General features: G+C 33.9%; 1 protein-coding gene across 3 annotated transcripts in view; it reads left to right on the plus strand.

The window, feature by feature from the left end:
• STAG1 (stromal antigen 1) overlaps positions 1 to 15,787 on the plus strand; it is a 504,783-nt gene that overhangs the window by 438,459 nt on the left and 50,537 nt on the right. For all 3 annotated transcript variants that reach the window (XM_027545437.1, XM_027545440.1, XM_027545439.1), the window contains exons 17-21: positions 8,215 to 8,307; positions 8,411 to 8,500; positions 8,655 to 8,858; positions 9,859 to 9,929; positions 11,343 to 11,430. In XM_027545437.1, coding sequence (XP_027401238.1) covers positions 8,215 to 8,307; positions 8,411 to 8,500; positions 8,655 to 8,858; positions 9,859 to 9,929; positions 11,343 to 11,430 — 546 coding nt within the window. The remainder of the gene's footprint in view (positions 1 to 8,214; positions 8,308 to 8,410; positions 8,501 to 8,654; positions 8,859 to 9,858; positions 9,930 to 11,342; positions 11,431 to 15,787) is intronic.

The following is a 15,787-nucleotide window of genomic DNA, read 5'->3' on the forward strand; positions in this document are numbered from 1 at the left end:
GATGAAGCTTTTCACCTGAACACTTAAGAGGCTTATTAGGGGTTAGTAGGGTTATTAATTTTAATATTGTTGAGTCTCAGGGAGTAGGGAAGCCTGAGGAAAGGGAGAAAGAGGGGAGAACAGCTAGTTAGTGGAGCATCAGTGAGACACAGCATTCATCGAGTAAGTTCCCCATTTTATATGGGCATGGTTTCTGGCACCCCAAAACAAGTTAAGTGGTAACATCAAAGATTGTTGTTCACACCAGAACAAATCTAATAGTAATGATGAAAAAGTTTGAAGTAGTGCCAGAATTACCAAAATGTGACGCAGAAACACAAAGTGAGCAAATGCTACTGGAAAAATGGCACCAATAGACTTGCTTAGACAGGGTTGTCACAGAGTTCCAATTTGGTGGATTTTTTTCTTTAATGCAGTATCTGCAAAATATAATGAGGTGTGTTTATATTCTTGAAAAATTGCTGAAGCTTCAGTTTAAAGCTGTAGGGGGCTACAGCCTTTGCCTAGGATTACAGTGTACACAGCCCACAAGCTTGATTGGTGACATCTCTAATTTTACCAGAATGGCACTGTATGCAAAAACCAGCATACAATTGCTGTCAGAGAGAAAAGGCTCAATATGGGACAAGAGGGAAAAGTCCACAACTTTGTCAACTAGAAACGAAAGAAACACATATAAGAGAAACTTTCACCTGTGACATTCAGAGATTATATCTGCAATTGGCAAGAATAGTGGACCAGCCAAGAATCTAACCATAAAAATACTGGAAACAAGAAAACAGTAAAAAGTTTAATAAACTCTTCATACATCCCTGGCTGATTGGGAAACCTGAGAAAACGCAACAGAAAATAAAAATCAAGAAAACTGACTGAACCTTGAATGTGCTCCCTATGCCACAGCAAATCAGGTCTCAGAGAGGAGTCTTACAAATTTGAAGCATTTGAACACAATCTCTGCCAAATCATTGGCTAACCAGTGATATGTTGAAACACAGAGGAAACTTCCAGAAAGACAGGTTAAAAAAAAAAAAAAAGAGTAAAATTCCAAACAGAAACCATCTATCATGGGAGAGAGAAAGTTACACAGTTTCAATTAAAGATTAATTTGTTAAAGTGAAACTTAGGAAAATAACTTTGAAATACATAGCTGTTACAAGATACCCCAAAATGTCTGCTTTTCTAGAAAAATTGGAGCCATGCCAAAAAAAAAAAAAAAAATGACCAGTATAGTGTGAACATACTCAGGGGGGAAAGTAGACAATAGAGATGATTTCTCAGGGGCTTCCCTGGTGGTCCAGTGGTTAAGAATCCACTTGCCAAGTGCTGGGGATACTAATTTGATCCCTATTCAGGGAAGATCCCACATGCCACAGAGCAACTAAGCCCACATGCCTCAACTACTGAAGTCTGAATGCCAAGAGCCTGTGCTCTGCAGCAAGAGAAGCCACCACAATGAGAAGCCCATGCACCACAATGAAGAGTAGTCCTGACTTACAACCAGAGAAAGCCCACGTTCAGCAGTAAAGACCCAGGGCAGGTTAAAGAAAATTAAAATTAATTTAAAATGTAAAAAAAAAAAAGCTTAGAAACAAGAAATGACTTCTCTATAGGCCCAATTGTTGGATTTAACAGATACTTCAGAGCCCTTTTTATAAATGTATTCAAAGACTTATAGGAAAATATGTTCAGAGAATTATAGGAAAATATAGTAACAAGAAATAAGGAGTGAGTAATTTGTTTTTCAAATGCTAATTTATGAGTTGAAAATTACAATAACAAATTTATAATTTATTAGATGAGCTCAACAGATTTTAGATGACAGAAGAAAGAGTGAACATGAAAGATTAATAGAAATTATTCATTTTGAACAAAACAGGGAAAAAGATGAAGAGAAATGGCAGAGCTTAAGAAATGTGTGAAACAACATCAAGTGCACCAGATTTGTATAATGGAGTCCTAGAAAGAAAGGAATGAGAGAAGGAGACAAGAAGGAAAACATTTAAAGGAATATTAGTAATTGCCAGAGACTTCCCAAATTTGGTGAGAAATATTAATCCACAGATCCAAGAAATTTTTTAAAAACCCAAATAGTGTAAACACAGGTCACATTGTTGAAAGACAAAAATGAAAAATCTTGAAAGCAGCAAGTGAAAAAGAACTAATGTGGAGGACAGCAGCAATAGCTTTAATAGTTTGACTTATCAGAAACAGTTAAGGCCAGAAGACAGTAAAATGACAGTCACCAGAAGACAACAAAATTGCCAACCAAGAATTCTAAATTCAGTAAAATTATTTTACAAGTATGAAGGTGAAATGAAAACATTCCTATATAAACAAAGATTGAGAGACATGTTGTTTAAAAGACCTGCCTTTGAAGAAACACTAAAGATGAAAATCCTTTAAGTTGTAAAGAATGGAAACCATAATCCACAGCAAGAAATAGAAAGTACTAGAAATGATAAATATGTGGGTGGACATAAACGGCTGTGTAATTTTTAAAGGGACATGAGATTATTTTAAAGCAATAGTACTAGCATTGTAGTGTTAAGATTGTAATACATATAGACATGTGACAATAGCACAAAGAAGGGTAAAGGAAATAGAACTCTCTTGGAGTAAAATTGCTGTATTTTGTTATAATTAATTCATTATTAATTTGAAGTTGTTTGTAATAAGTTGAAGAGCTATTGATATATTGTAACCTCTAGAACAACCTCTCATACCTAAAAAAGGAGAACAAAATCAACAGAGAAGTTCCAGTTGCATGCTGAAGAATGTTTAATTGCAAAGAAGACAACAAAGAATGAAAAGAGGGGAGGAAAAAAAGATACATAGATAACAAATAGCCCAGTGGCTGATACAAATTTAACCGTATTAATAATTTCATTAAATATGAACATAGGGCTTCCCAGGTGGCGCTAGTGGTAAAGAACCTGCATGCCAGTGCAAGAGACTTAAAAGACACAGGTTTGAACCTTGGGTCAAGAAGGTCCCCTGGAGGAGGTCATGGCAACCTGCTCCAGAATCCTGCCTGGAAAATCCCATGGACAAAGAAATCTGGAGGGCTATAGGGTTGCAAAGAGTCAGACATGACTGAAGCGACCTAGCACACCCACATGAATACAGGAAAGATTCCAAAAAGTAAAGACTGAGAAAAGTAGTGACTGGGTACGTAATGATAATAAGCGATTATTGTTTAATATTGGAGATGTAAAGTCTGTTCTTGCATCTTCATCTGTTAAATACATACTTAAATATTAGGGGTGAAATGATATACCAACAATTTGCCTTAAAATGCTACAAATGGGGAAAAAAAAACTTAGAGAAATTGATGAAGCAATGACAGAATGTAATTTTGACTGACAGCCCCTTTGGGCTAATTTCTTGTCATTTTGACATACTACCACTTTTTGAGTGCTTTCTTTTAGAGCAAAATGTTCCAGGCTCACTTTCTTCCTTTACTGCTTATATTAGTAATCTATTGCTATATTTAAAAGAATTGCAGTAGTTGTCCCTTATCCATCATTTCTCTTCCCAAGTTTTAATTACCAGTCAACTATGGTCCAGAATATTCAATGGAAAATTCAAGAATAAACAGTTGATAAGTTTGAAGTTGCATGCTATGCTGAGAAGCATGGTAAAAATTCTGACATCCAGCTTTGTCTCTCTCCATCCTATCCGGAACATGAATCATATCATTGTCAAATGTACTCCACCAGTTAGACACTTCTTATAGGTTACCAAATCTGCTATAATAGTGTTGCTGTGATTGTGTTCAAGTATCCCTTATTGTACTAAATATTGACCTGAATGCACAAGAGTAGTGATGCTGGCATTTTGGATATGTCAAAGAAAAGCCATAACTGCTTCCTATAAGTGAAAAGATGAAAGTTCTAGACTTAACAGGAAGAGAAAAAAATATGTACTGAGTTTGCAAAGATGTTCGTTAAGAATAAATTTCTGTCTGTGACATTGTGAGGAAGGAAAAGGAAATTTCTGTTTGTTTACTGTCATACATCAAACTGCAAAAGTAATGGCCACAATACTTGATGAATTCTTAGTTAAGATGGAAAAGGCATTAAATTTATATAAAATATTTTGAAAGAGAGAGACCACATTCACATTTTATTGCAGTATATTGTTATAATTGTTCTGTTAGTTACTGTTGTTGATCTCTCACTATGCCTAATTTATCAATTTAACTTTAACATAGGCATGTTCGTGGTGGTAAAAAACATACTATATCAAGGGTTCAGGGCAATTAGCAATTTCAGACATCCACTAGGCATCTTCGAATGTATCCCACACAGTTAAGGGGGACAACTGTACTCCAAACTTCGAGGCTTAAAGGAATAAGTATTCATTGTCTCATATAGTTTCTGTAGGTCAGAAATTTGTGAATGACTTGGCTGTTTTTTACTTTAGAGTCTCTCGTAGGGTTACAGTTAAGATATAGCCAGGGCCTTAACCTCTGGAGTCTTAATATTAAATTTGCTACTTCATAATGGTTTAGTCACATGATTGGTAAGTTAGTGTTTATTGTTGGTAGGAAGCCTTAGATCCTTACCATGTTGACCTCTTAGTAGTACTGTTTCAAGGCTGCAAGCCTCCCCCAGAATGAATGGTGCAAGAGAGAATAAAGTGGACACTTCTATGTCTTTTATGACCTCAAAAGTCATATAGCATAATTCCCACAGTATTCTTTAGGTTACACATGTCAGCCTTATTCATTTTTGGAAGAGATTCTATTAAGGGCATGAATACTAGGAAACCAATGGTCTTTGGGGACCCACGCTGTAGGCTACATTGCCCTAGAATAGGAATCTCCCACGAGCACTAGTTCCTTTTGATAGAGAGTGATATGTAAAAATCAAAATCTTGTCAATAAAGATCAGTTCAGTTCAATCGCTCAGTCATGTCCGACGCTTTGCGACCCCATGGACTGCAGCACGCCAGGCCTCCCCATCCATCACCAACTCTCAGAGTTTACTCAGATTCATGTCCATTGAGTCAGTGATGCCATCCAACCATCTCATCCTCTGTCATCCCCTTCTCATCCCGCCTTCAGTCTTTCCCAGCATCAGGGTCTTTTCCAATGAGTCAGTTCTTCGCATCAGGTGGCCAAAGTATTGGAGTTTCAGCTTCAGCATCAGTCCTTCCAATGAATATTCAGGGTTGATTTCCTTTAGGATGGACTGGTTGGACCTCCTTGCAGTCCAAGGGACTCTCAAGAGTCTTCTCCAACACCATAGCTCAAAAGCATCAATTCTTCGGCACTCAGCCTTCTTTATAGTCCAACTCTCACATCCATACATGACTACTGGAAAAACCATAGCTTTGACTAGATGGACCTTTGTTGGCAAAGTAATGTCTCTGCTTTTTAATATGCTATCTAGGTTGGTCATAGCTTTTCTTCCAAGGAGCAAGTGTCTTTTAATTTCATGGCTGCAGTCACCATCTGGAGTGATTTTGGAGCCCAGAAAAGTAAAGTCAGCCACTGTTTCCACTGTTTCCCCATCTATTTGCCATGAAGTGATGGAACTGGATGCCATGATCTTTGTTTTCTGAATGTTGAGTTTTAAGCCAAGTTTTTCACTCTCCTCTTTCACTTTCATCAAGAGGCTCTTTAGTTCTTCACTTTCTGCCATAAGGGTGGTGTCATCTGCATATCTGAGGTTATTGATATTTCTCTTGGCAATCTTGATTCCAGCTTGTGCTTCATCCAGTCAAGCGTTTCTCATGATATACTCAGCATATAAGTTAAATAAGCAGGGTGACAATAATACAGCCTTGACGTATTCCTTTCCCGATTTGGAACCAGTCTGTTGTTCCATGTCCAGTTCAAACTGTTGCTTCTTGACCTGCATACAGGTTTCTCAGGAGGCAGGTCAGGTGGTCTGGTATTCCCATCTCTTGAAGAATTTTCCACAGTTTGTTGTGATTCACTAAGAATACTCATTGCCAATTGGTTATCATTTCTTCTAGGCACCATTGGTATACAGAGCTAAGAAATACATATATTTATATATATACATTGTGCTTAAATCATGCATTCATATTAATATTTCTGACTTAAATTTAGCATAACAGAGTTTTTACCTCTTTGATTTTGTTTTGCATCTTTATTTTTTGGAAATACATAAAAAATTTACTTTGTTAAAAAATCAGAATGTTTAGAGAAGTCTTTTAAATCCTTCCCTCTATACTCCTTTTCTACCTGTATCCAATTTTATTTGTTTTTTTTTAATCTCTCCTTCAGTGTTTCATTTTGCAAATATAGATAAATACATGCACAAATACAGGTGCATGTACTTTTATTCTCCATCCTCTTCCCTTTCAATCTCCTATCTGTATAAAAGATAGCATATTATATATGGTGTTCTGTACCTTATATTTTCATTTAGCAGTATATCCTGGGTATTACTACATAACTTTACTTGCAGATTTTTTGTATTTTCTTATGTCTGAATAGGATTTGTTTTGCAGATATACTATTGAGAGTCTTTTTGGTTGTTGCCAGTCTTTTGCTAGATATAATGTGAGGTGAATAATCCTGTATCATTTCATACTTGTACCAAGTTTGTTGGTGGGGTAGATTGCTAAAGTAAGATACCTGGGGCAAAGAAAAAAAGTGTGTACGGTTTTGTTGGATATTTTGAAATTCCCCTTCATAGGTATTATGCCATTTTTGCTCTCCCATCGAAGATTCCGTGAGGATTAAATAAATTCATGTACATAGAGTGCCTGACACAATGACCATTTAATTGAAGATAGCTATTACCCTAAAATCAATATCCTTAGACCTTCATTGTCTAATGAATTTCAAGACTTCTCAATATTCTAAATACATTTCTATATACATATACATTTCATTTTATATGTAGCCCCTTTAATTATTTTGTGCAAAACCAAGCTTGACACTTTGTGGTAGAGCATTCCAAAATATTTATGTTTTAAGAGGTTGAAGAACAGTTGTTGTTCAGTTGCTCAGTTGTGTCCAACTCTTTGAAACCCCATGGACTGTAGCATGCCGGGGTTCCCTGTCCTTCACCATCTCCTGGATCTTGCTCAAACTCATGTCCATCGAGTCGGTGATGCCATCCAACCACCTCATCCTCTATTGTCCCCTTCTCCTCCTGCCTTCAGTCTTTCCCAGCATTGGTCTTTTCTAATAAGTCTGCTCTTCACATCAGGCAGCCAAAGTATTAGAGCTTCAGCTTCAGCATTAGTCTTCCATTGAATATACAAGGTCGATTTCCTTTAAGATTGACTGGTTTGATCTCCTTGCTGTCTGTGCAAGGGACTCTCAAGAGTTCTCCAGCACCACAGTTCAAAAGCATCAATTCTTGGATGCTCAGCCTTCTTTTTGGTCTAACTCTCACATCCATACATGACTACTGGATAAACCATACCTTTGACTATACAGACCTTTGTTGGCAAAGAAATGTCTCTGCTTTTTAATACACTGTTTAGGTTTGTCATAGCTTTTGTTCCAAGGAGCAAGCGTCTTTTAATTTCATGGCTGCAGTCGCCATCTGCAGTGATTTTGGAGCCCAAGAAAGTAAAGTCTGTCACTATTTACATTGTTTCCCCATCTAATTGCCCTGAAGTGATGGGACCAGATGCCATGATTTTATTGAAAAGCAATAAAGCCCCTGAAAGAACAATTAAATAGGACATCCTATTCTTTCATATGTTATCAGACATTGAGGTTTACATTTATAAAGTAGCAGTTTATATTGGAATGTTTCTGTCCTGTAAAATCATTCAAAATTATGGTGGCATATTCCTTCAAACTGCAGAATACTTTGGGAAAGTAATTATCCTCACTGAGCCTGCATTTTAATGTTTTATTTTTGGAACCACCTATGGTTTAATTTAGTTGAGTACAGGTTAAGGTGAAGGGCTCTAGTCTGCTCAGTGACCACAGGCTATACCCCTCTGTCTCAAATATTGTAACTGGTTTTTTAGAAATGTTTTTGTTTTGATCTAAACAAGTAATAATTTATCTAAAATAAGTAGCTATTTAATAAAGGAAGAGTACATGTTTATTAGTAATTTGAGTAAAACTAGATACATTTATTTTAGTCATTTGTTAAGCTTTTCTGCAAATTCTGTTAAATTATCTGCCAGTGCTTCATCATCTTTGTAACAGTCTAGATTTCTAAATTAGTACATGACACTTATTCTTTACACATGTAAATTTATTTCTAGGTGCTAACTGCCAAAGAAAGGAAAACTCAAATTGATGACAGAAACAAATTGACTGAGCATTTTATTATCACACTGCCGATGTTGCTGTCAAAGGTACAGTTTCCATTTTCAGTCTTGTGATAGTATGCCACCAAATTTGCTTTACTACACTATACTATTAAAGTAGTTACATGTTTTTCTTTGCTTCTTCTTCTAGTATTCTGCAGATGCAGAGAAGGTAGCAAACTTGCTACAAATCCCACAGTATTTTGATCTAGAAATTTATAGCACAGGTAGAATGGAAAAGGTAAGAAACTGTAAAATTGAAATTCTACTATTATAATCTGTTTTATTACCTGGATTATTTTATTTTCATGTAATTTATAGGCTTATTATGTGACAGATGCTTAGTTTTGTTTTTTGTTATTAATCTAAATATCATAGTTTTTTTTCCTCTGCAGCATCTAGATGCTTTATTAAAACAGATTAAATTTGTTGTGGAGAAACATGTAGAATCAGATGTTCTGGAAGCCTGCAGTAAAACCTATAGCATCTTATGCAGTGAAGAGTATACCATCCAGAACAGAGTTGACATAGCTCGAAGCCAACTGATTGATGAGTTTGTAGATCGATTCAATCATTCTGTGGAAGATCTATTGCAAGAGGTTGGTTTTAAAGTTAATGTATACATATAATAATTTTGGCTAATAATTATTCAAGGTAGCTGAGTTTGTAAATTTTTCCATTTTAAAAATGAAATTTAGTAGAATTCTCTTAACGGTTTCACAGCCTGGCAGCATTATTGCAGTTCATTTTATAAAGATCAGCCTTAGTTACACTTTATTTTTATTTTAAAAAACCTGTTTCATAACGGGCAGATTTTTTTGTTTTTTTCTTTTAAGGAAATTCTTTTTAAGGCCAGCTTTTTAGCTCATGTTTATTTCATCTTCTATTCCTGGAATCTAATTTGCATTTTAATATTACTGAACTATTATGATGTACTAGTGAATAGAACATGAAAATAAAGTGTGCTAATAAAGAATGGCTGCTCACCAGTGGTGTGCCTAGGAAAGCAGCAAGCACCTCCAACTGGTTACTTTTATGATTATTTCTGTGATTCCTGAGTGTTGCCATCTTCCTTCAATCTATATAAGGCAACCTGGAATTCCCACAGCTTTGTATGTCCTGACACCCAGGCTCATACGATTTCTTTTTAATCCCTTTAATCAATTTTCCCCTATTTTTAATTTTAACTTTTAATTTTTTAACCTGTTTTAAAATTTTCCTTGTGATTTTGCAGTTACACATGTAAGTGACAGTCAGTAAAATGTTTGAAATAACCATTAAAATCTTTAAAGTATATGTCCTTCCACTCCGCAGTTGCAAGGAATTTATCCTAAGGTATTAATCTGAAAAGGGTACAAAGTCATGTTTATGACATTGTTTAAAATGCAAAAGTGGTCATCTCTGGGTTTTGGACTTACAGGTGTTTATTTTCTGGTATTTTGCTTATTTGTACTTTATCATTTACCAACAGTGAATATGTACTTTTTGTATAATTTAAAAGAATTTTTCTTTATATGGTATGTATTAATACACTTTCATGTGAATTTGAGGATGAGTAAAATTTATGGTAGTGAGGTGCTATCTGCTTTCTGTTTATAGGGAGAAGAAGCTGATGATGATGATATTTACAATGTTCTTTCTACATTAAAGCGGTTAACCTCTTTTCACAAGTATGTCATTTTATTTAAAGTAGATTTAGTGAATATCCTATATTAGTTAACATAAAACAAACTGATTGTAATGTTTAACATCTGAGTAACAATGGGAAATTTTAGAGAAATATTGAGATCTAAATATTTTTATTATTCAGATTTTCTCAGGATAAATTTTGCGTTATTTGATTACTTACGGAGTAAGATTTATCTTTCAGCATGGTGAATATACACTGTACACTGTAAAAACTTGAAGATAATTAGTTTTATTAACAAATTAGATGGGCTTATTCTGTAAGCTAGAGTTTTGTAGGTATAATTTTCAGTTCATAGATCTTAGAAAGCTTGCTAAATAAGAATCACAATTTGACAAAAGCCATAAAAGTTATTTCCATATGCTTTTTTCCCTGAATTGTTCTTGTTTGTCTGTTTATTATTGTGTTCTTACTGTGTAGACAGAACAGTTGGATTTGAGTAAGGTAAAAAGGTTTCATATCAGTGAAATAGGTATCGTTTTCAAATTCTACTTTACATATCCGTTGTAATGAGACATGCTTATCTTCTCCATAAAGAGGGGGAAGTAAAATTTTGTTGTGAAAAAGAATATTTAGGTATAGCTCTTACTTTAATGAATACTTCAGAGTCATTTCAAAAGCACTGTCTAAAATCTAAGCCTTTTCTATATACACAAGTACATTTTTAGAATTCCATGGAGAAACAGACTCATATCTGAAAAAATATTTTGACATCTGAAAATAAAAGTTGACAACCAGTGTCAAAACTCCTTTTCAAGAAAATATTTTGATACTTGAAAATAAAAGTTGACAGCCAGTAATCATACTGTTTTTAGTAGTAGAGCTCATGAGAATTTAGTGTCAGTCTTACCTCATTCAGAAGTCCTCAGCCCATATAGACAGCTGCACTAAAGTTTTTGAACTGTGCTATATTTCCCTTACCCTGACTTTGTCTTTCATGTCTTTTGTTATCTCCGTCTTGTGATGATTACAGATCTCTTTCAAAAATACGCATGTATTTATACTTTGAAATTATAAATGAATTTGTTTAAATATGCTTTAAAATATACTAGAAAGAATGGTAACTTAAACATATGAAGTTTTATTATTATTGACTTCTCTTAATGAATTCCTAATATCAGCGTCTACTCTTTTTCTCTACCCACCTCTGTCCTCTTCTCTCCCTCTCATTCCCCTCTTCCCTCTTTTTTTCATTTCTCTCTCTCTCTCTCTCTCTGTCTCTCCCCCTCTTTCTCTTTTTCCTTCTAAGTTTGGAGACTTGAACATTTCCTTATGGAACTTTTACACTTCTACTGGAAAATGAGATTATGTTATTTTCCCCCACTGAAACTGAGCTCAACAAATTTAAACTTTACTCCACTCTAGAATAAAGTTAATGCATCTTTGTTTATTTTAGCGCTCATGATCTCACAAAATGGGATCTATTTGGTAATTGCTACAGATTATTGAAGACTGGAATTGAACATGGAGCTATGCCAGAGCAGGTAGGAGTTTATCATTATTCCTTCCATGTCGTTTTATTTATTTATTTGCTTATTTATTTTGGCTGTGCTGGATCTTAGTTGCAGCTTGCAACTCCATTGCAGGATGCATATGGGATTTAGTTTCCCAACCAGGGATCAAACACAGCCCTCCTGCATTGGGAGCACAAAGTCTTACCCACTGGACCACCAGCAAAGTCCTTCTGTGTCATTTTAGAAAGCTAAGCTTTTCTGAGATCATGTAGGATTATCAAAAGCCTTTCATGGAAACATAGTTGACCATGAAAGGCTTTTGATAATCCTACAACTCTTAAATGCAGCCACCTCCTTTGAGAATTATCACCTTAGTGATTGAGTGTTACAGATAGGTATATTTTACCTTCAGATTTGAACAGAAAAAAATAGAAAAAGTTTGCTATAATGTAGCAGAAGTTTAATATGAATAATTTTGAAGTAAGTATTGTTGCTCTTTTAGGGAAAATACCATTAATTAATCTAGAAGCAATTTCAAAACTTGATCAATGTAATATAATGAAAATTTCTGATCATGCGTGTTTCAGGCACTGTTCTAGGTATTGATAAGAGTAAGCCTTAGATATGGCTTAGTTTTTGTGGAGGAATCATAGTTAAATAAGTTTAGAGGCTTTTAGCAGATTTTAGACTTTTTTGTATTTATATGTAAGTTGGAGTGAAAAAGTGTCTTTAGTCTGAAAGAGATTCTGTCAGTTATCATACAGAGAATTAAGAATATAATACTTCTATATGAGAATTAAGTTGTGAGTTATTAATTAGCAATTATAATTATTGCTAATTAACAGTAACAATCTGTTGTTAAGAAGTAAGAGTTATTTTGTACATTGCAGACACTCATTCATATAGACCAAAATATTAATACTATCCCTGTGGTTAGGTACAGATGATGTTTAAGGGTGAGTTCATCCATTCCTGTTTTGGTAATATGGAATTCTTAGATGACACTTCATTATACTAAAGCAATAAGAATGTCAATAGATGTAACAATTAATTATTAATTCACGTTAAAACTTAATTGCAGAAACCATGCTTTATTATTGCTATGATTAACTCTTAAGTTGTCTTTGATCTCCACTTTGTAGGCACTGTTAATAATAAATATCCCTGATTGTATTAGATGTTTTATTACAGTTTGTGCGAAAATGTTGAATATTTGACCCCTTGTTTGTTCTTCATTTATTGTTGACTCTTCCAACTTTCATCCCTTTTTATCTCAGACTTTTCAATAGCCTAAATGCAATTCACTGATACTCTAAGCTGTGCTTCAGAGTTGAAATGATAGAGTTAAGATAATCTTTTTTTGGTCTACTTATTTTCCTCAAGAAGAGAATAGGAATAGCACTTTGCTGTTTTATCTGGAGATTATAACTATGTCTAAATTTATTTTTAATTCTCAATACCATAATTTCTTAGTGGTCTTTTTTAATTTTATTTATTTATAATTGAATGATAATTGCTTTATAATCATTATCATTTTTTGTTTTAGATGTCACTTGTTATAGTCTCACAATATTTTTTGGTGATTATGCTGGTTTTCTGTTATTTATTTGTACTACATATGCATTATTTACCCCCATCTTATTTTAATTTCTTTGAGTAAAAGAACATATTTATGTGACATTTGCTTTAGCTTTGTTAACTTCTTAGACACATTCTTTAAACTCTCATCATGTGTATACATTTTGAGTACATCATTACTAGATTGTACTCATATTCATTTTAGCAATTAGAAATTATTTAGCATTTAACAGCTCTTAGAAACATGTCTTTAGATACCCAGTATTGAAAATCCAAAACGTGAATTCAGTCATTTCTTCATAGGACCGTGAAAAAAAAAAAAGTAGAAGTGTTAGTCGCTTAGTTGTGTCCAACTGTTTGCGACCCCATAACTGTAGCTTGCCAGGCTCTTCTGTCCATGAAATTCTGTCCATTCTGTCCATGAACTTCCCCAGGCGAGAATACTGGAGTGTGCAGCCATTGCCATGCAAGCTTGCTTTTTTAGATTCCAGTTCTGTTCCTTTCAGAATCCAAAATATATATCAAAAAACTACCACAGTGTGTACTATTATTAAACCTCAGTTATGCTTAACATTTTGAAGATAGACTAAAATTTATTTACCAGCTGTTTCATGGAACTGTATTGTTCTTTTATGGTTGACTGTTCATTTTCTATGGTAACCATTTCAATGAGAAGTTTTACAGTCCCACTCTTTGAGATTAACTGAATTCTTTTTTTCCTTCCTCTTTCCATGATCTCATTTCAGTGCTATTTTAACTATTACAGTACAATATGTAAAACCAAATTTTAAAAAATCTAGCTGTTCATAAAATACGTTTTTAAAGTTGAATTATAAAAAAAGTTATAATAGAAAAATTAACTTGTTTCCTTCAGTTCATCAGCTATTTCCCATAGTTGCACACTCACGTTTGCACTTGCTGTGTCCCTCTTTCTCTCTTCTCCCCATATAATAATATGCATGTTAAAAATAAATATTAATAATACTCTAGAATTTTTCTCTAGCCCTGGATCCAAGTCATAATAATGCATTACATTTTTGTAATATCTTTGGTGTTTTTTTTGGTCTTCTTTAAATCTGAATGGTCATTCTGGCTTGTCTTTTATGACATTTTGAAGAGTACAGACCAGTTATTTTATAGAATGTTCTCCATTTAGTTTTGTGTGATCTACATGTTTAGATTTAGATGATGCATTCTTGGCAGGAATGCTACACAAATGATACTCTGTTTTCAGTGAATCACATCAGGAAGCACATGACGTCAGTTTGTTCAGTATTGGTAATAATTAATTTTGATTACTTTAGTAAGTGAGGTCTGCCAAATAACTCCTGTGTAGAGTTGCCATGTTCTTTTTTAATGCGTAAGTAATCTGTGGGAAGATTCCTTAAGACTGTATACAATCCTGTTTCCTATCAAACTTTGACATAATAATTTGAGCATTCATTTATGATTTTGCCTGACTCGTTTATTACTATGATAGTCACAAAATGGTAGCTTAAGTGGTGATTTTCTTTTATTTTATATTTATTTGTTGGCCCTCCGTTGAAAGAAAGAGCTTTTCCTTACTCCCAATAGTTATATACTTATGTGTTTGTTCATTAATTTACCTTTTTAAATTTTAAATTTATTTTTAAAAATTTAGTAGCATAATGGACTTACGGTTTCCTGTTTTATTCCTATTCTGTTCATCTGGTTAAAACAGTACTATGATTATTTATTTTGGTGCTCAAATTGTCATAGATTTAGCCAGACAGAATTTCTTTCCAGCCTGCTCCTGTGTGCTTTAAACATCTTTTGGGGCATTAACATACTTTCCGGCTCAAAAATATGTTCCAAGGTCTGTTTAGGCCCCCCTATGCTAATGAATTCTTAACCTATGGAAAACATGAGACTGACTGCAACTCCTTGACACAGTAGTCATTAGCTCGTTTCAGAATTTATTGTAGTATTCATACTTTTTTTTTTTGGTAAAAAAAATGAAGGCAAAAAAAATTAAATATTTAAATTCTTCTTATCCTGTTTTGTATTTCTTATTAGTATGTCTGTAAGTTATCTAAAACTCCTCTTAGGCAATATCTAAGAAAAATTAAGTGTTAAAATTCTGCTTTAATACGTAATTCCAAGAATTATCTTACCATATTCTAAAAATTGAAAGCCAATAAAGAAAAATTCATAAGTTATTTTGGTAAATATTTGCTATATAACAATAGTGTGATTATACATATAAAAAAGGAAGTTAATCATGTCAGTAACTTTGGATCTTTCAAGCCATCAGTAATAGAAAATTTTAGTTTTGTGTTTATTATGTACAATGTACTATTTTAAGTCTTTATATGCATACATTTGTTGAAGCCTCCTGACAACCCTATGGAATATACATCGTTATTCTCATTTTATTATTAAACTGAAGCAAATAGACATTAACTTCCCCAGAGCCTCATAACTGCTTCATACCTTCTTAAACCAAGCTTTTAAATTCTTTTCATTGTATTTTCATATTTTCTACTGCTAGTTTGCTACTACTATTTATAGTATCCCATGCCTTCTGATGTTTGTCCCATGTCAAACTCTTATTATTTTGCATTTTTATATTTTTTTCTGAACTTCTTTTGTATTGTTCTAGTGAGAATTATGGGGAGAGATTAGATGCTGATACTTTATCATTGTGAACTGAAAATCAACACCTTTCTTTCTTTTTTTTTTTAATTTTGGCTATGCTGAATCTTCACTGCTGCACAGGCTTCTGTATTTGCAGTGAGTGGGAGGGAGCTGCTCTCTAGTTGCAGTGCACGGGCTTTTCATTGTGGTG

Source organism: Bos indicus x Bos taurus, chromosome 1 (assembly GCF_003369695.1).
Source record: "Bos indicus x Bos taurus breed Angus x Brahman F1 hybrid chromosome 1, Bos_hybrid_MaternalHap_v2.0, whole genome shotgun sequence".
Classification (NCBI taxonomy): Eukaryota; Metazoa; Chordata; class Mammalia; order Artiodactyla; family Bovidae; genus Bos; species Bos indicus x Bos taurus.